The sequence below is a fragment of the Moschus berezovskii genome, chromosome 3, assembly GCF_049115385.1.
Source record: "Moschus berezovskii isolate FMDL1 chromosome 3, NW_MosBer_1.0, whole genome shotgun sequence".
Lineage (NCBI taxonomy): Eukaryota > Metazoa > Chordata > Mammalia > Artiodactyla > Moschidae > Moschus > Moschus berezovskii.
The window spans coordinates 126,226,423-126,247,294 of record NC_142462.1 but is presented as its reverse complement, the minus strand read 5'-3'; the positions used below and the strand labels follow the sequence as shown (position 1 = coordinate 126,247,294).

Genomic DNA, 20,872 nt, shown 5'->3' with positions numbered 1-20,872 from the left:
GAAGATCCCCTGGAGAAGGGAAGGGCGACCCACTCCAGGATTCTGGCCTGGAGAATTCCGTGGACTATACAGTCGCAAAGAGTAGCAGAGTCGGACACAACTGAGCGACTTTCACTTTCAACTGTGTACAGGCTTCCCAGGTGGCACTTGTGGTAAAGAACCTGTCTGCCAGTGCAGGAGACATAAGACCTGGGTTCAATCCCTGGGTTGGGAAGACCCCCCACAGGAGGGCATGGCTACGCACTCCAGCATTCTTGCCTGGAGAATCCCCGTGGACAGAGGAGCCTGGCAGTCTATAGGGTTGCAAAGAGTCGGACACACTTAAGCGATTGGGCACACACACAGCTGTGTATACTGATAATAAAAAAGCACGACCCAGAGACATTACATCTCCAACAGCTCAGGGGTGACGGAAATCAGTAAGTCAGAAAGCAGAACACCACCGAACACGACGGAGGAAAAAAAATCTTTGGAACAGAAACGACTCAGATTCTCTAGCTAATTAAGGGCCCAGGAAGACAAGTGCCCGTTACCCTGCGTCTCTCTCTCCCCAGCATCCCCGAGCTCGACAGAATCACCAGCACACGTGTTTGAAGCCTGCAGAGAAATCTCTTCCTGTTCTCTGAGAGCCCACTGCTGATCTGAGGACTCATCTCCTCTTCTGCTGATCACAGATTCACCCCTCAATCTGCTGTGCCACCCTCCTCATGTTGGAAGGCATAACTCAGACATCTTAATTAATCTGGGGGCTTCTTTTTAGAGCCAGGCCTGAAATAATCTTATTATTCCAAGGCATGTCTTGTATGAGGTGGGCGATCCTGGTCCAATCCCACGGTCCATGGTCTGGGCCGGGCCAGCCCCTCCGTCCCTCCTGGTGCCCTTGGGCTGCCCATCCATAGACTGCAAAGGCCAAGTCCAGAGGCGTGCTGAGGGTGATTCCTGTTGCTGAGCTTTTGGAGCGAAGACCCAGCCCTCCTAGAAACGGATCCAGCAGCCTGTCCACAGACAGGGCCCCTGGGCGGCACCCCACACAGCGAGGACCCGGAGGACAGCCTGGGTTTTTCCTGCTCACGTGGCCCTGGCCTGGGCTCTGTGCTTAACAGCCAGCAGGGCTCTGGGATGCGTTTAGCCCATGGCAGGGAGAATTCCACGGACAGAGGGACCTGGCAGGCTACAGTCCATGGGGTCGCAGAGAGTCAGACACGACTGAGCGACTGACACACACGGGGCGGGGTGAGGCGTGATGTGGGGACAGAGAGAGAGCTTTATGGGGGGAAAGCGGGCGAGAGTCTCACGTGCAGTGGATACAGGGGCTTAAAGGCTGTGTCCATTTATTTTTAAAATTTCACTGAAGTATGATTGATTCACAGTGAGTGTTAGTTTCAGGTGGACAGCAAAGGGATTCAGTTACACACACACATATATATCCTCTTTAATTATCTCCCATTAGAGGTCAATACAAGGCATCGAGTGGAGTTCCCTGTGCCATGCAGCAGGACCTTGCTGTTTAGCTATTTTATATACAGCACGTGCATGTTAATCCCAAGCTCCTAATTTATCCCTCCTCTGAGTTTTTTTTAATCCCTCCCCTTTGGTAATGATAAGTTTGTTTTCTACGTCTGTGGGTCTGCTTTTTTTTGTAAGCAATCTCATTTGTATCATTAAAATTTATATTTAGCTAACTCCTGTATGTGCCTGTACAGTTCTCAGCTGGGCCTCTAAAGCATCTTCATGTCTTTTCTCTGTATCTCATCCTTCATTCCCACTTTTCGTATCTCTTTGTCTCTGCTTGTCTCTGTCGCATTTTCAGGAAAATGCCCTCACCTTTGTCTTTAAACCTTTCTACTGAGTTTTCATTTCTACCGTATTTTTCATTTCTAAGAGTCTGGTGCTTTGAAACTGAAAACCGGTACGCGTTGTTCTGTCTCCTGAGGATAACAAGTCGTCTGAGGATTTAAGAAGAGGCTTTGGTCCTAATGCTGGCTTCTCCTCTTGCAATCGCTGTTTTTTCCACAATGCCGCTGCTGTTTGCTTTGGCTTCTGCCTCTCAGACAAGAAGACGTCTGCAGTCAGAGGGTGGTTCCCCCCAGGGCCCCCACATTGAGGAAGCTGGGACCGAGGAGCTGATGGGGAGTCCTGCAGAGCCCGGGAAGGTCTGCCTGGTTCCCCTGGGCCCTCCTGCTGGCTTCTTCTGGACCTGGCTCTGCCAGCATCTCTTGGATCCCTCGGTCCCCAGCCCGGTGGGTGAGGCGTGGCTGCCACGTGTCAGGGATGATGAAAGAGCAGGAAGTCTCTCTACACCCTGCAAGCATCCTTTTGTCCCTGTTTGGACCTCACACCATCCTGATGTTCCTCCATCCGAGGGCTTCTGCTCACCCTTGCCAGGAAACACACCTCCAGACTTCAGGGGAATTAGCGAGGCGAAACTGGGGTTGTGACGGCTTCTTAATTTTCAAACCATCCTTGTTTTTTCTCCCACAGCCCGTCCCATCGACCTTCCAAAAGCATCCCGAGGGCCCAGGCCTAAGCCTTCTTCTCATCAGAGGTGACATTCTAAAGGGCTGACCCAGCAGAGTGCAGACCACAGCCAACCAGGAGCCGCCCCACGCAGGCTAGTCTGAGCGCTGTCCACACCTGGGGTGCTGAGGACCACCCTGGGGGTGGGGAGGGCTTAGGAGAAACCAGCTCGGTTCGGGGTGCGACTCAGCCATCTTATGCTTGGGCTTCAGGATTTCCTGACCTCCTTTGTTCTACAACTTTCCCAGGGTTGCTGGGTATGTTCCCTCTCTTGGCTCCTGTGGGTGATGTGCTCAGCTTTATTTTCTGTTGTATCGCTGGGGGCTTGAGAACACTTGACCACAGAGAAAGCTGGGGTGAACAGAGAGGCCAAGATGCAGACAGGATAGAGTGGCAGGAACCCGATGCATTCTGCGTTGCCCAGGACTAGCTGTGCCAGCGCACCCGCCACGCCTGGGTTTGAGTGCATAAAAGTGGCGAATAGTAGCCCCTACATGTTGGGTATTCTCCAAGCATTCAGTGAGGGGTACCCGGAAAGCCCTGGGAAGACTACCTGACCTAGAAGCTACCGCATCAGGGCGGGCCTTTTGTTGCCGTTGTTACAACTGAATCGAATATTTCGGGTCAAGAAATAGCTATTTGCAAACACGGCTCTTTAAATAAGGTTCAACGCGTTGGTAGAAAAGAAGAGAAACATAGTGAGGATGGCCTGGATGAGTCTTTACAGCAGGCTTCCTAACCATCTCCCCGTGCAGCCTGCGGGCCCCTTCTGAGGACCTGCAGGAAGCGGGCCGAGTTCACGGGTTTCCCAAGCAGGTCCTGTGGGGATGATACTCTCTGCAGATCTATTCTTGCATCTCTGGCTGATTTCATTCAGTGAGGAATCTTTGAAATCGGATGGAAAAGAATCTTTCGCTCTTTCTTTATGGAAATATTTCACGTAGCATGCTGCTGTGAGAGATGACTACATCAGGAGCAATGGCTTCTATTTTCAAAGAAGTCTTTCCCCAGATCTGGGTCTCAGGACAAATTGCATAACTTAAATTTATTTTCAGATTGATTGCACGTGCGTGCTAAGTCGTTTCAGTCGTGTGTGACTTTTTACGACCCTGTGGACTGTAGCCCGCCAGGCTCCTGTCGGTGGGATTCTCCAGGCAGGAAGACTGGAGTGGGCTGCTATTTCTTCCTCCAGGGGATCTTCCTGACCCAGGGATCAAACCCACATCTCCTGCAATTGGGAGGCGGGCTCTTTACCACTAGCGCCACTTTACTTGGGGGGAAAAAGAAAGCAATGGATTTAAATTAGCAATTTTTTTTTTTTAAAGAAGCATTCTCCCTCTCTTCTTCCTCCTCCTCCACACACACACAGGTCATTTTTCTCCATGGACTGGGAAAACATTCTTTATCCCAGACTGAATTCTCTGCTTTGTGGCAAAAAAAAAAAAAAATTTCCTCTATTTTAATGCCACTTAGTGTTTGGGATTAATTTGGTAACAAATCAGCAATAGACAATTTGACATAACTAAAGTCAGGGTTTTGATCCATGTCAAGATAATAAGGGCTCTTGGGAACACAAGATAATAAGATCTCTTTCACAGAGGACCTTCCTTTCCATGAGTTTAAAAATCACGCCCCCAGGAGCAGTAGATGACAAAAGGCCAAGTGGCTCGGGCTAACGCCGTGATGTTGATAGGATGTGCGCCTTGTTGTCTGCAAGGAGTTGAAAGCAGCAGAGGGCACCCATCTCTGAAAATAAGCATCCTCATGACTGGAGCTGCATGGTTTATTGTCTACAAAACACAGGGATGTGAAGGTGAAAGTCAAACCTAAGACCAACCACAACACCGTCAGTCATCATCAACAGTGGGACCTGTGCTCAGCTAGCCATTGCCACTGAAGCGCAAGAACCAATTTTCTTAAAGGGTATATATTTCTTTACATTTTTAACTGACTTTGAATTTATAGGAATTGTTACAGCCACATTTCTACACATATTTCAAAATCAAGAATCTGTACATAACCAAGAAAAGTCATCTGTTTTTTTTAATCAAAAATCCAACAGGTCAGCTGGCCAGGCTCATGGGAGTGAATCACCTAAGCTCAGCTGACTTCAGAGGGGCCCGGGGAGCCAGACAGACCGAGGGATGAGACCTGGGGTTCAGGCGGGGACTCAGCCTCTGCGGGCTGAGGACAGCTCGCCTCTGCCAGCGCAGAGACGCTGCCCGTTTCTTCTGCTCCAGGCTTCTCTTATCTGCCTGCTGACCTTCTTGCTCACGTGATCTTTCTTCAAAAGGGTTCCACACAGCAGGTTGGATTTCTACTCCCTACAAAGCAAGCATGCCTGAGCTCCCTCCCTGGACTGAGTGCTTGGCAAGGCCAGCAGGTGGTCCAGCCACATAATTTCAGATGAATACCTGGACTGTGCTCACTGGGACCTTGGCAATCAGCACCATCAGATTTCCTCAACTCTCAAAAGACAAGCTTCCCCCTTTCTCGGGGTTTCTGGAGGAGTTGGGGGATGGGGCTAGCACTTTGAGGTTCATGTTTGCTTAATGCAAGGAAGAAGGGATTTTATTTTTTAAACAATTGAGGCTGATTACTTTACACGATTGTGGTGGCTTTTGGCATACATTCACATGAATCAGCCATGGGTGTACATGTGTTTCCCCATCCTGACCCTCCCTCCTGGAAGAAGGGATTTTAATGCCAAACCAAGAAAACACGGTGACGTCTTTTCAAAGCCGTTATGAGGCTCTGACCCAGCCTTTGGAATATCTGGAGCAGTTGCCTTTAGTTCCATTTTAGGAACAAGGAGACAATGGGCTGAGGTTACACAGGAGAAGCCCAGCTCTGGGACCTTCAGCACAGGTGTGGGAGGTCACTTCTACTGAGGTACATGCTCGCCACTTTCTGGCAGGACAGAAACTCTCAGGGGTATCTTTCTACCCAGAAGACGACCACCCCACTGCTTCCAAGCCCCGGGGCCCCTCCTGAAGGTGGCAGTGCTGTCCTGGGAGCCCACAGAGGGGACCATGCACAAGGGCCTGTAGCAGGGCTCGCCTGCAGCTGTGGTCCCTGGCAGGTGGCCCGAGACGGCTACACACAGGGCTCCGGGGGTCTCCTCCCATCTGGCCTCTTAGCAGTTCTGTACCTAATACGTGATGCTGTGTAGTTTTATTTTGGTAGGGATGGCTTATTTGCTTCAGATGCCTGTTTGTCAAATCAAAACAGAAGAACAGCATCAGAGTTACCGTTACTGTCTGATATCAAACAGAATGCAAACTGTGGCTTGAGGCTCTATAGGAACCAGGCGAGTAGATGTACCAATTAAATCTACCTCTGACGACCAGTGACACCGGTCATCGGGTCATCCCTCAGCCTCTCACCTGATCGATACCACCCCGACTATTGCAGAGGGCCCTCAACCTGAGGAGGACGAGTTACTTCTGTAAGACGAAGGGTGTGATACTCAGTTCAGAGGTCGCCCAGAAGCTCTTGTTGGGCTGAAGTGCAGAGCGAACCAGTGTCACAGTGAGGACGCTGTGCCTGGAGCCGGAAGTGCCGACAGGAGTCCCGGCCAACCGCCCCTGGACCGGGGGCAGGTTACGCCACCTGCGCGTCTCAGGGTGCTCATCTCTGCAGTGGGCTGTGACTTACACCCCATCGTTGTTATGACTACAAAATACCTTATGATATGTTCAAGTCCCAATATCAGACTCATAGTAAGTTTCTCACTAAATGTCTATAAATGCAGTCAAAATTTCATTCATTCATTTATAAATGAAATAAAGCGACATGGGAGCAGAAAGGAATGTGCTGGAGACTGCACGGTAGGGTTTTAAAGACACGCATAAACTTTGGTTATGTGGGATCTTTCCTCGTGGCTCAGACGGTAAAGTGTCTGCCTATAATGCGGGTAGACCCAGGTTCCATCCCTGGGTCAGGAAGATTCCCTGGAGAAGGAAATGGCAACCCACTCCAGTACTCTTGCCTGGAAAACCCCATGGACGGAGGAGCCTGGCAGGCTACAGTCCATGGGGTCTTGAAGAGTCAGACACGACTGAGCAGCTCCAGTTAACCTTATAAACTGTGGTTCTAGAGAAGACTCTTGAGAGTCCCTTGGGCAGCAAAGAGATCCAACCAGTCCATCCTAAAGGAAATCAGTCCTGAATATTCATTGGAAGGACTGATGTTGAAGCTGAAACTCCAATACTTTGGCCACCTGATGCAAAGAGCTGACTCATGGAAAAGACCCTGATGCTGGGAAAGGTTGAAGGCGGGAGGAGAAGGGGACGGCATCATGGCCCCAGTGGACACGAGTTTGCGCAAGCTCCGGGAGATGGTGAAGGACAGGGAGGCCTGGCGTGCTCGGGTCCACGGGGTCCCAAAGAGTCAGACACGACTCAGCAGCTGAATGACAACCAGCAAATGGAGGAACAAGGAAAGGACTTCGTTTCAGGGACCGAGGGGACAAACGGAAAGCGGCACGAAGGCGACTCCCGTGCGGAGAGAGAGGGCCTGGGAAGGGGCCTTCAGAGGAGGCCGTGCGCAGCTGAGCGGACAGAGCCTGGGGGCCGGGCGGCGTGAGACGTGCTGGGGTCAGCAGAGGGGACTGCAGGGAGAGAAGTGGAGGAAGGACCCCGAGGGCTAACCTGCGGACACAGGGAGGGGACAGACCAGGGGCCGGCAGTGCCCGTGGGGGCCGTGCTCACGGGTCTCAGCAGGAGGCCTGCCCTGAGCTTCAGTCCTGGCTCAGGAATCCTAGCCCCGATGATTACCTGTGAGCCTCAGGTCAGCCCTGGGTTTGGAGCTTGCTCTCTCCTTATCCTCGATGTTGGGCTGGCTGTGAAGGGGGCTACAGTGGAAGTCGTGCTTGTTCGCGCTGTCCTGGAAGCCCCTCTAAACACTTGGAAGGTTGATAGAAACCTGCATGAGGGCCGTCCTGCGATGAATCAAAGACACGCAGAGAGACGGTAAAACCCCGACGTTCTGTTCATACTTGGGCTCAGGCTGTCCACAGCTCTGTGTTCATGGAGCAGGCTGATGCGACAGGCCCTGGGCCCTGGTGCTCACCCCGAGGTGTGGGAACGGCTGTCGTCTTGCTGGATGGAGGAGACAGAGTGACCGGGGATGCTGCTAACTTCCAGCCCAGACAGGCAGGAGCCTGAGCAGCTTCTTCATCTGGGAGCCTCAGCCCCAGCAGGGCATCGACCTCGCTCCTGAGTGCCCAGTGGCCTGGAAGGCGGTGCAGCGGGCCAAGCTGAGTCCTGGGAGCCGAAAGCCTCATGTGAGCAAAGAGTTGTGTCATCTCCACCGAAGGCTGAGATATTCAGGTCTGGGAACCAGAGCTTCTTGATGACGAAATGCCACAGCTTTCGTTCTTTTATCCATCGCCAGCAGCTCTAGAAATATGTATTGGTCCACACACAGTCTGGCTGAGCCGGACCATGTAAAGTCATCGCCTCCCAGGAGGGCTAACGCTGCCTGCTGTCTCCTTCAGCTGCAGCAGTCAGGCAGGACAGAGCAAGAGAACAGACAGGAATGCCTGAAAAGGCCCATGATGCCCTTTGCCGGCCCAGCCAGGAACCCCAAGGTCAGAGGCATCCTTAAGGAGGCTGGGTGCTGGGCATCAGCTCCGCTCTTCCTCTCAGCCAGGAAGTAGCAGGTGGCCCCAGGGCAGGGCTGTGCTCCTGGATCTGGGCCTTCCTCCAGGACCGGCGATTCTCAAAAAGAAAACCCCTCCTCCTAGATCTGTCTAGAAGCGAGTGATGATGCTCAGGGCGGAGCCCTCTTAACTGCTCGCAAGGCTTGTGCCGGGTCACCCATGAACAGCCTCTTCAGGAAGTTTCTACCCTCCCTGCCACCGACTTCCCCGTGGACTTGTCATTACACAGCACTGCAGAGGGGATGTTCGTGGGGAGCAGCCTGAGAGGTCCCCGAGTGCCTGTGTTCGGGCAGGAGAGGAGGCCTGACGCTCTGTCCTGGGCGGGAACTGGAGCAGACAAGACAAGTCAGGTGGCCTCTCTCAGGGACCAGGTGGAGGTTAGGGGGGTGGAAACCCCCAGCCTGACGTGGGGCAGGGGGCGTCTAAACAGTACAGCCACCTTGGATAACCATCTGGCCGTTTCTCGCCAACTGAAACATACGTTTACTGTACAACCCAGTGATTCTACCTCTAGCTATTTACCCAAGAAAAATGGAAACATGTGCCTATAAAAAATTCTGTATGCAAACGCTCACAGTTTTATTCACAACAGCCTCAAGCTGGAAACCACTCAAATGTCACATGGCAAATGACTGTCTCTCCACTCACTGGGCCACTTCTCAGCAATAAAAGGAATGACCTACATGCATCCGCAACAACGCGGGTGAAACTCAGAAGCAATTATGCTAACGAAGAATCCCATCACCCGGGGTTATGTCAGTATGACTCGATCCCCAAGGAAGTCTAGAAAAGGCAAAGCTAGAGGAGCGAACGCCAGGGCAACCACGGGGGGCGGGGGACGGGCGCGTGGACTATTTTGGGGAGACAGAAATCTTCTCTGTCTCGGTCGGAGAGGTGCTTCTATGATTGCACCCATCAATTGAGACTTAATGAAAATTTCTCACTGAAAACACACGGGTTTCACTATGAGCAAGTTATGCTGCAGTGACCGGTATCTGCTTGTCTCTCCAGGGTCTGGATGACCACCTGTCCTGCTGCCCTTGAGTCCTGCTTTTCTGGATGAGGCTACTACCCTTGATGTTTAATCTGTGCCAATGTCACCAGCATAAGTAAGACAGGGGGCTTTGAGTCCAGCCCCCAGTGGGGACAGCCTGAAGCGCAGAGAAGGTGACTGCTTTGAAGACAAAGCAGAAGAGACGACGCAGCAGGTGACTCAGGTGGCCTGCCTGCTGTCCATCCTGGGCTAGAACAGACTGGCTTGTGGGGGTGCAGCAGAGTGGAGTGGATGCCCTGATGGAAACACCGCAGGCCTCGGCCTCCAGGGGACTCTTTGGGAAGAGGTCTGTGAGCGGGAGCAGTGCTGACCTCAGGGATGCAGACAGAGCCTTCTCAGGTGACCGGCTCTCCGGCCCAAGGGTTCCGCATGCTTGCCTCTAACTGTGTGACTGAGAACGCGGCCTGTGATTCTTCAGAAGAGACAGAGCAACAGAGCTCGGTCAGTCTGTTCAATCAGTTCAGTCGCTCAGTCGTGTCTAACTCTTTGCGACCCCAGGGACCGCAGCACACTAGGTCTCCCTGTCCGTCACCATCTCCCGGAGTTTATTCAAACTCATGTTCATTGAGTTGGTGATGCCATCCAACCATCTCATCCTCTGTCGTCCCCTTCTCCTCCTGCCCCCAATCCCTCCCAGCATCAGGGTCTTTTCCAATGAGTCAGTTCTTTGCATCAGGTGGCCAAAGGATTGGAGTTTCAGTTTTAGCATCAGTCCTTCCAATGAACACCCAGGACTGATCTCCTTTAGGATGGACTGGTTGGATCTCCTTGCAGTCCAAGGGACTCTCAAGAGTCTTCTCCAACCCCTCAGTTCAAAAGCATCAGTTCTTCGGCTCCAGAATGCATCAACGGGAACAGGCGACTCCAGGCTGAGACACCAGGTGGCGCTCACGTCAAGCTCCAGCCCAGAGCAGGCTGCATCTTATCTCCGTGGTGCGGATGTCAGTGCTGTAGGCCTTTACTGCATATCATTAAGTAAATCTCCAAGGACACTGTCAGTCGGAGACCTGCCTGTATCTCTCCGCTGAGAGGACAAGGAAATTCACGTTCGTCACTTCTTTCTGGAAACAGAAACCTCTCAGCTTCAAAGAGAATCCTGGGGTCACTTGGTGCTGACAGCTAGTGAAGAAGGTTGCAGGACCAGCAGACACCGGATACTCGAACTGGAAACCGGGTCACTTAAAAATGCTCTCTTGAGGTCCCATCCTCCGAGACTGTGGTCCGAGTGATTTGGGGGTGGGGCCCAGGCCTGCTTCAGCTTATGCTCGACAATCTCATTTAATTCGTCAATTCCCTCCACCTGTTTCAGTCAACATCAATGCACCCCCTCCCGCGCTGGGAAGAGTTCAAGGACGTGAACATGCGCGTTTAGGTTCCCCGAGGCGCCTGATGAGATGACGCATCTGCCATCTTTTCACCTCATTTCCAGACAGGCTTGCTTGTTTGAAAGTCTTTAGACACGGAGGGCGGTTTCTTAAGGGCAGAAAAGGACTCAAAGGAAAGGAACGGTGCAAACAGGCCCCCTTTGACTGTGGCTGACGGTTTGTCTCCTGACAGCTCAGACCTGCAGGGGCAGCCTCTCCGGCAGTTATTCTTGGGCATCCGTGTTCTCACGCCCAGGCCACAGACACTTGGGACACGGCCAAGCCCCTCCCAGTAAACCCTACTCTCTGACACCTAAGAATTCAGGAGAGAAATGGATCAGGCAGTAAATGCACATTAAAATGTTTCTAAACACGCTGTCCAGAAAAAATTACATATTGACAACAAAAGAGCAATTTAAAGTAAAGATACATTTCAGCCTGAAATGGGAGGCAATCTGACTCCAGGAGCTCGGGGAGGCTGGAGGCGGTTTTAGAGGAGAGGGTTTTGATGTCAGGGCTTGAAGGATCAAGGATTTGGACACAAGATGCATGGTGAGCAGCACCTACGTTTCTGGTGTCTGTGTTGTGGGGGTGGGATAAAGGGTAGAGCGAGTGAAGACGGGACCGCCTTCTGTCTGCAGTGACAGAGCAGCACTGAAGTGCTCCTTCAGGGAAGACTGCTTGCTGGCACCTGGAAGGCATCACATGCTTCTTCCTCCCACCCCAACCCCTTAATTGCGGGCGAGACTCATGGATCACAGCATCCTCCCTCAAAGAGCACAGGCACAGCTTTAAACTCAGAACTCCAGGAAGCCATTAGAATTGATCAGAGCTGGCACGGAGTATGAAATTTACTTTCAGTCCAGAGGCAGGGAAATTGTGGGGAGAGTGATTAATTAGATTTGGCTGCATAATGGGAGGCCTTGGTTCCCCCACGAAGGAAGCCTGTAGGACTTTCTGCATGCCAAAACAGGCACTTACACGCACCATTTCAATATCCTACAGAACTTCATAACCTTTCCATGAACCCCATGAGTCAGGCATTTTATTTCCATTGTATAGACGGAGTAATAGGGCCCAGAGAAGCAAAGTAACTCTTCTATGATTACATAGGTAAAGAGGCTGACGGGGGATTTATTCCCACATCGATTTGACTCTAAAGCTCATTCTTTTGATAGTGCTGGCTAACTGCTTGTAATTCAGGGGAAGAAGGGAGAGAAGTGGGGAGACCTTGGGGGGAAGGGAGCAGGAGAAGCAGCTTAACCAAGATCCAGCCCCACAGGCCTCGGAGCTGTCCGCAGTGCTGAAACGGTGGGCCCGCCAGTAACAGTAGGATCCTGCCCTTTCTGAGAGTGTTTAGTCTCTAAGGCACATCTGACTCTTCTGCGACCCCGTGGACTGTAGTCCACCAGGCTCCTCTGTCCATGGGATTTCTCAGGCAAGAATACTGGAATGGGTAGCCACTTCCTTCTCCAGGGGATCTTCCCGACCCAGGGAGCGAACCTGCATCTCCTGCATTGGCAGGCAGATTCTTTACCACGGGGCCGCCGGGGAAGTCTTGCAGGCCTTGCTAGAGGCACGTAGAATGCCTCTCTAAGGAGTCTCTTTATCTTATGTTTCAGCCTTATGTTGGCCCCTCCTGAAGACATACAGACAATCCTGTTCACCAACTCCTGGCAGCTCTGCAGAGTGAATGTGCCCAGCGGCAGCGTCCTGGAGAAGGAAGTGCTGGGCTACTGACACTGCTGGGGATTCTCACCGAAGCCCTCACGAACTCGCTACCCTGAATCTCCTAACGCATCATGCTCGACTCACAACAGGCATAGGCTGCTGAAGATTTAATTCAAGGGGCATGGAACATAAACCCTTGAAACCCGTCTTCACTTTCAGAGTGGACACCAGACGCCCACCATCACAGTCGGGTGGTTTCCACAGTGAGCCCTCCCGCACCAAATGCCTGCCCTGCTCCCCGCCAGGCCCCCTCACTGACTCCAAGCCCTACTCACCCCTTTCCTTCCCTCCACTCTACACACACGCACGAAACTAACCTAAGCCTGCCGTCTGCACCACACCCCTCTTAGGCTGGGTGCTCAGCGTGTTCTCCCTGTAAAGCCAGGGCACCCAGCTGGGCTTTAGGTCTTCCACGCTCCAGGCTCGCCCCAGACCCAGTCAACCCCGTTTCTCCCCACGCAGGGTCCCAGGAGAGCAGGCCTGCTCCGGCCTGGCCTGGCACCCCACTGATGCCAGGAAGACGCTGACTCACTGAAAAGGTCGAGCTCGTTTAATGATTCACCCGACCTGGAACATCTCCTCTCAGTCTCCATCTAATAAACCAAGCAAAATAAAACTTACTCGACTATAAGGCTCCGCTCAAGCCAGACTTCCTTTTTGAGATTTCTTATGGCATCTCTTCTTTTGTGTTCAGTGTTTAGAATACCCATTTGAGGTATTTAATTTTATATTATTATACAAGAAGGGAAATACAACCAGTCCATCCTAAAGGAAATCAGTCCTGAATATTCATTGGAAGGACTGATGCTGAAGCTGAAACTCCAATACTCTGGCCACCTGATGCAAAAAACTGACTCAACTGAAAAGACCCTGATGCTGGGAAAGATTGAAGGTGGGAGGAGAAGAGGACGACAGAGGATGAAACGGCTGGATGGCATCACCGTCTCAATGGACAACAGTTTGAGTAAACTTCGGGAGCTGGTGGTAGACAGGGAGGCCTGGCATGCTGAAGTCTGCTGCTGCTGCTAAGTCGCTTCAGGTCGTGTCCGACTCTGAGCGACCCCAGAGATGGCAGCCTACCAGGCTCCCCTGTTCCTGGGATTCTCTAGGCAAGAATACTGGAGTGGGTTGCCGTTTCCTTCTCCAATGTATAAAAATGAAAAGGGAAAATGAAGTTGCTCAGTCATGGCCGACTCTTAGAGACCTCATGGACTGCAGCCTACCAGGCTCCTCCGTCCATGGGATTTTCCAGGCGCGTGTACTGGAGTGGGTCACCATTGCCTTCTCCTATTGGGTCGCAAGGAGTCGGACACGACTGAGCAACTGAACTGATATGTCTGCGTCCTTCCTTTTCAACAAGACTTTGAACTCCTTAAGGACAGAAACCAGGCTTTGTTGCTCAATGCAGCACTTCAGTGTTGACTTATCTTTTCCGCTTCCACTGGAAGCAAAACAAGAAAGCCTTAGAAATTAATTGCAGCAAGTCAGGTTGAGATGAGATTAAAAAAAAAAGAACTGATTGAGCACTGAGAATTGCAGATCGTTGAGGCTACAGACATCATTTTTAAGAGAGAAATGAAAATCACATGGGCATTTTAATCACCCGAGTGTCATGGAACAGGTCTTAGCTTTGAGAAAATTTTAAAGGGGATTTTATTACGGTAGGGGTTATATCATCCCTCTCTGCTCGTAACAGAAAGGATTTAAGCTGGCTAGAAAGTCAAGTCTGATAAAATTTAATTATGAGACTACAAATACATACTGGGGACATATTACAATGTGAAGGAATAACATCCCCGGCAGTCACTCGCAGTGAAAGCCTCTGCTGTGCACTGCACACACATCATTCCCCTCAAGTCTCATCGGTGCCTATGAAGCGGGCACTGTCGTTAACGTTGTCATAAAAGTGTGGACACAAAGCTTCGGAGAAGTACAGTGGCTCTCGAGGTCACACAGCCAAGAGTCAGCTGCCAACTGGGACTCACATTCAGGTGTAAGTGACCCCAGGGTCTCAGTCTGTAACTCCCACATCATGAGGTCAGGCAAGGCGCTGGGCACTGTGGTGTGTTCTCAACCTAGGTATCCATTTTCTAAATAAATAGAATGCTCTTCTATGTCCCAGCCTGTAAAGTTAGAGAGTAACCCTGGGCAGAAGGAATTTATGTCTCAGTTCATTATTTTCACAGATGTGACTTCATAAGTCAACCAGAATTCCAAAGGAATACAATCTTGTACAGTTTGTTTGGTAAAGGTAAATAAGCAAGGTTAGGGCAACAATATTTGCAGAATATGATCTGACATGTACACAAAAATACCTTCACATACTTCTCAGTTTCTGTTCTATTATTGTTCTGTTTGCCAAACTCCAAAATGCCAATGCTATCTAATTAAGGGGTATGCCCAATTTTTCTTAAAATTGATGTCTGTTATGGAAGGATTGAGTTTCTCCAGACCATATGATTTCCAGAATGATCCTAATAGATATGAAAAATTGCAAATTACATAAAAAATATAATTTTTAAAGAAAAACACTCAAGTTGAAGGGAAAACTAACCCAAGAAAAAAACTCATGTCAAGAAAACTCCAAGAAACAGCAAATCTACCAAAAACTGCTATGAAAACACATGATGGACCCTTAACAGAATATTTGGCTGGCTACCATTTCTATCAATCTCTATCATGAAGTGTTGCTTTACTTTGCTGCAGTTCCGATATAAACACTTAGTAAAACACTCTATGTTAAAAATTAACTAGCTTTGATTCTGGCTTAATAAATAAATCTGTGTAAAAGACACATGTCCTTTGAGAACACAGCTTTTGAGAGTTTAGTATGTGAAAGTCAAACACGCCCACCATGAGGCTCCAGATCTTTGAACAGATTCAGCCAGCTCAGGGTTCTCATTATGACTCGGGCCACTGGGGTCTACCCCAGGCTCCAACTGTGGAGGTCAGAGCCGGGGATGGAGGGGGTTAAACATGGGTCAGGGAGGGGCCTACTTCTCGCTCGTGAAAGAGACAGGAGAGAGGATACACCCACCCCAGATTCTTCTGTCACTGGCGAACAGGAAGGAAGCCAGAGTTTAGAGGGCGCTGAAAAATTAATCTGGTTCATCTCTGTGATTGTTTGGAAAGCCTGAAGCTAAGGGAGACAATCTAAGTTATAAATGCCAAGTAATTCCATCCTGCAGATCAAATGGCCTCAGGCTGGAAGTGCGGGACTGTGGGGAGAGAGGGATGAGAGGAGAGGCAAGAAAAAGGGAGAAAAAGATGCACGTCTGTGTCTCCAGAAATATCAAGAGGAGCTCTCCTATGTTCTGCCCTATGAATAAATGCTAATCTAAATGTTTTCACAGAGATATTTCTATTTAAAGAGACAACTGTGCCTTCCTCACCACCCCAAGCCCATCTACAGGGCTGTGCTCTCGCCCAGCCACCAGGCAGGGCCCTGGTACAACTGACCGAGCTCAACAAGCCTCTTTCCCAGCACCAGGGTCTTTTTCAATCAATCAGTTTGCTGAAGCTGAAGCTCCAATACTTTGGCCACCTGATGCAAAGAACTGACTGATTGGAAAAGACCGTGGTGCTGGGAAAGATTGAAGGCAGGAAGAGAACGGGAAGACGGCGGGTGAGATGGTCGGCTGGCATCACCGACTCAATGGACATGAGTTTGAGTGAGCTCAGGGAGATGGTGAAGGACAGGGAAGCCTGGCGTGCTGCAGTCCATGGGGTCACAAAGAGGCAAAGAGCGGGACACGACTTTGCCCGAACAACAACAAAATGATCTTACGGTAAAGAGGAGGACTTGGGTGGTGAGACAGTGAACGCCATTTTTGGAGATGCTTCAGTTTACATGATGATGAGATGAATCACAGGCGTCTTCACCCACCAGAGGCTGTTTCCCATAAATGTGGCAGGTGTTCTGTTACGTCTTTCAATCCTATAAAAGTCTTTATGTAACTGAGCAGGACCCCATGGGGTCTTCCTGGAAGAGACCCCTCCCCAACCCGTGTTCTTCACCTGCCTCCTGCCTGTAGAAACACTGTAGCCTACCTAGGTTTTCCTCAAGTTCCCAAGAGCAAATTTAATCAGAGAAGTGAGAAGATGCAAAAAGAAAGGAAAAAAGCCAAACAAGGCAACATAATAATAGTTCGGCCATTAATCAAAGTCAAGGACCTTTAGCTCCTCCTCGAGGGTTACGGACGGCATTCTGAGCCACGCCCTCTGAGCTGTTTTGCAGATACTGATGCCTTCACCAGGTGGGAGAAGTTAACTGTAAGCTGCACACAAGCACGGAGACCCCAGACCAGCTGGAACCAAAAGGACACGTTGACGCTTACTTATCTCACCACCAGTCAGTCAGAAGACTGTCCATGAGCTGGTCACATAACCCACAAGCCCCCTCCCTCACCCTGTCTTTGAAAACCGCTTCCTGAAGCCTTCAGGGCGTTTGGGCCTTTTAAGCACCAGCTGTCTGAGCTCCCTGCTTGGTGCCTGCGATCACTGTGCACGTTCCTTCACCACAGCCTGGTGTCAGTAGATTGGCTTTACTGCACTTGGGCAAGCAAATCCACGTTTGGTTCAGTGACACTTAGGAAAGTGATAAATCAGCAGCGTTAAAGGTCTGATATTTACAGCTACGGTGTAACACCCAAGGGGACTGTTTGAGGTGGACGCTGAGCCCAGGCTGTGTTGGAGTCCAGGTCTCCTGGACACCAGCCATGAGAAGGCAGGACTGAGGAGAAGGACGATTTCCTTGCAAGACTGATGTGCTAGGGTGAACACGCATGAGACTCAACCAATACGCGAAGGCAGTGCTGATTACCATGGTTGTTTAAAAACACGGAAAGCAGCTCACTCTTTGCTGACATCCCCTGTGGGTTATCATCACCCTCATCGTGAGCACTGAAACCAAGCCTTCAGCACAGACCACCTTGTCCTCAGGCTTGCAGTCCGTCTGGCAAACTCTCGTGCCAGGAGAACACATTTCTCCTAAATGCTAACTGATTCAGTAAAATATGTACACTGTGTGTCAAGCACAAAATGCTTTAGAGTTTTGAGTTTTACAAATTTATCCTTCATCTAGTATAAATTCTATTGCTCTCAAAAGGGGTAGATAAATCTCAAGGCTTAATTATACCCCTGCTGGCCGTGACCTTTGAAGGTGCATATCTGCTTGAAAAATAATAGAATACTCCCCGCTCTGTGAAAGACATTTGAGTTTCTATCTGAACTATGCTTTAAATAAATCATGCCCATGGATACTTTATTTTCACGACAGGGGGTCATCTTTAGTTTCCTGGGGCTTGATTTTTCTAATAGTCCAACAGAAGCGATTAATCACATTTTGCCGCATATTTACACGCATCCTTTATTTATCTGAAGTCCAAAATGAAGTTATTTTCTCCATGCTTATTTTCCAAGGATATGCCCATATTATACCCAACTTAGTTGTGAAACACCCATTCTGTGACCAATGCTCTCCTACAGAACAATATTTTTTTATCAACTCCTGATGTTTGTTTGCATTTGCTTAGGAAAATTAGGATGCCTCCCCCTAAGTCGTTGCAGGAAACCACACAATATTGCCAGCAGCACAACCCAATGTCTTTGAACATTTCCTGAGCACCTCACCTTGTCAAAAAAAAGTGAGAGAAACCGTGGAAGGTAGCGATAAGGACAGAGGGAGGGTGGCGTGGGAGTGTGGGGAGGGGAGGAGGGAGGAGGGGGAGGAGGGGGAAGAGAGAAAAAACAGAAACGGAAGCAAGGAAACACCACCTTGCCTCACTTTCCTTGTTCTGCAACTGGTTTTCCAAGCGCCAACTCAGCAAATGGCTTCATCCAACTTTAACCTCAAATCAACACCTCTGGATTCCAAAGATGAGCCCCTGATAACACACCCCGCTGCGTATACCAAGAGCTGAAAACTGCCAAATCACACACTCACCTCTTTTCCTTCCCACTCACACCTCTGGGTCCCAAATCTTCCCGTTTTGAGAAACAAGATGTGCTTAGGGTGCTGCCCTTTCTATTGTGCGTATAAACCGGGAACCCTCCTGGTGTCAGAGGGTGAATCACCATGCCTGGGGGGACCGCAGGTGATTACAGAGCATAGGGGTGCGGGGTGGTGACTGGGGGGCAGCATCTTACCCTGCACGCCCTGGGGGGACTGCAGGTGATTACAGAGCATAGGGGTGCGGGGTGGTGACTGCGGGGCAGCCTCTTACCCTGCATGCCCTGGGGGGACCTCAGCTGATTACAGAGCATAGGGGTGCGGGTTGGTGACTGCGGGGCAGCCTCTTACCCTGCATGCCCTGGGGGCACCGCAGGTGATTACAGAGCATAGGGGTGCGGGGTTGGTGGCTGGGGGGCAGCATCTTACCCTGCATGCCCTGGGGGGACTGCAGGTGATTACAGAGCATGGGGGTGCGGGGTGGTGACTGCGGGGCAGCCTCTTACCCTGCAGGACCTGGGGGGACTGCAAGTGATTACAGAGCATAGGGGTGCGGGGTGGTGACTGGGGGGCAGCATCTTACCCTGCACGCCCTGGGGGGACTGCAGGTGATTACAGAGCATAGGGGTGCTGGGTGGTGACTGCGGGGCAGCCTCTTACCCTGCATGCCCTGGGGGTACCGCAGGTGATTACAGAGCATAGGGGTGCGGGGTGGTAACTGCGGGGCAGCCTCTTACCCTGCATGCCCTGGGGGGACCGCAGGTGATTACAGAGCATAGGGGTGCTGGGTGGTGACTGCGGGGCAGCCTCTTACCCTGCATGCCCTGGGGGGACTGCAGGTGATTACAGAGCATAGGGGTGCGGGGTGGTGACTGCGGGGGCAGCATCTTACCCTGCATGCCCTGGGGGGACTGCAGGTGATTACAGAGCATAGGGGTGCGGGGGTGGTGACTGTGGGGCAGCCTCTTACCCTGCAGGACCTGGGGGGACTGCAGCTGATTACAGAGCATAGGGGTGCGGGGTGGTGACTGCGGGGGCAGCATCTTACCCTGCATGCCCTGGGGGGACTGCAGCTGATTACAGAGCATAGGGGTGCGGGGGTGGTGACTGTGGGGCAGCCTCTTACCCTGCAGGACCTGGGGGGACTGCAGCTGATTACAGAGAATAGGGGTGCGGGGTGGTGACTGCGGGGCAGCCTCTTACCCTGCAGGACCTGGGGGGACTGCAGCTGATTACAGAGCATAGGGGTGCGGGGGTGGTGACTGTGGGGCAGCCTCTTACCCTGCATGCCCTGGGGGGACTGCAGGTGATTACAGAGCATAGGGGTGCGGGGTTGGTGGCTGGGGGGCAGCATCTTACCCTGCATGCCCTGGGGGGACTGCAGGTGATTACAGAGCATAGGGGTGCGGGGGTGGTGACTGCGGGGCAGCCTCTTACCCTGCAGGACCTGGAACCTGGGGACCAGAGCAGGAGGTGGCTCTGGGAAGGGGGCTTCACTAACGGGTGAGGAGCTGTACTCACTGACACCCCCACCCCCACCCCAGAGCCTGGCGGCACTCCAGAGGTTCCCACAGCATCAGGACACTTCACTGTCAAAAGTTAAGGTTCCATATTTCCTGCCCTAGGAATTAAGCAACTAGTCAGCGCTCCACCCCACTCTGCTCTGCAGATTTCTCATTAGAAGAAAATGAAAGAACCATCTTACCCATGAGGGATTTTGCTCAGGACATAATATCCAGTATAGGAGTGTTGATATATCTGAAACAGACACACAAAAAAACAAGAAACAAAAAAAACAAGCATTGAGATCATGGTTGTGATTATATTTTTCAAATCACTGTGAATCCTAATAAACAAGCCTGGAACAAAAGCATGTAGTCAGGAGACCAGGCAGCCACGTCTTTCTTTTACTTAGGAAGTAATTTTGCATATCATGTCAGTCTTATTCCCACCATTTGCATGTGGTTTACTGGGTAGCCAAAGGCTTGGTGTCACTTCCATGACTACCTGGTTTGTGATTAAATCGGGGCAGAAATTTCCAGTTCAACTAATGTAGCTCAGAACTAACGTGGACGCTGCTCATCTGAGGCTTCCTGACAGCCAGCTGGACCAGAGATGGGAGACCCAGGCCTGGCGGGAGGTCCCTGAAGTCTCCGGCAGAGTCCACTCTGCACCCTTGGTTACCTGTAATACCGGAGCCAAGACAGGCTTACCTGGGCAAATTCCTGTCCCCTGGACAATTCGATGTGCGTATTTTAGTTTCAGAGAGTGGCCAATAAACTAAGGCCAATTGCAAGGGGAACGTGGCTTTCAAAACTAAGGCAACAACAACAATATAGCACTCCCAAACTCCTGTAACCCTCAGGCCTCGGACGTCCCTCTTCAACTCTTAGGAGACTGCTCCCCAGCCCACAAATGCAGTGACTAGAATGCAAGGGTCACCCCCAAAGAAGGGAGAATGTGGCCTCTGTCCTCTCGAGCTTTCTGGAGAGAGACCCTCTGGGGGTGTGGAATGGGATGTTTCGGTTACCCTGTAAGAATGAAGTGAGAACCGTATTTCACTTCCCTTCTTCTGGAAACTTCTGAGGGTT

The 20,872-nt window shown here is 51.0% G+C and overlaps 1 protein-coding gene across 1 annotated transcript in view; it reads right to left on the bottom strand.

Moving 5' to 3' along the window:
* Nucleotides 1-20,872, bottom strand: part of DPP6 (dipeptidyl peptidase like 6) — a 425,246-nt gene that overhangs the window by 180,123 nt on the left and 224,251 nt on the right. The window contains exon 8 of the mRNA XM_088832008.1: nucleotides 19,987-20,039. Within this exon, the coding sequence (XP_088688134.1) occupies nucleotides 19,987-20,039 (53 nt within the window). The remainder of the gene's footprint in view (nucleotides 1-19,986; nucleotides 20,040-20,872) is intronic.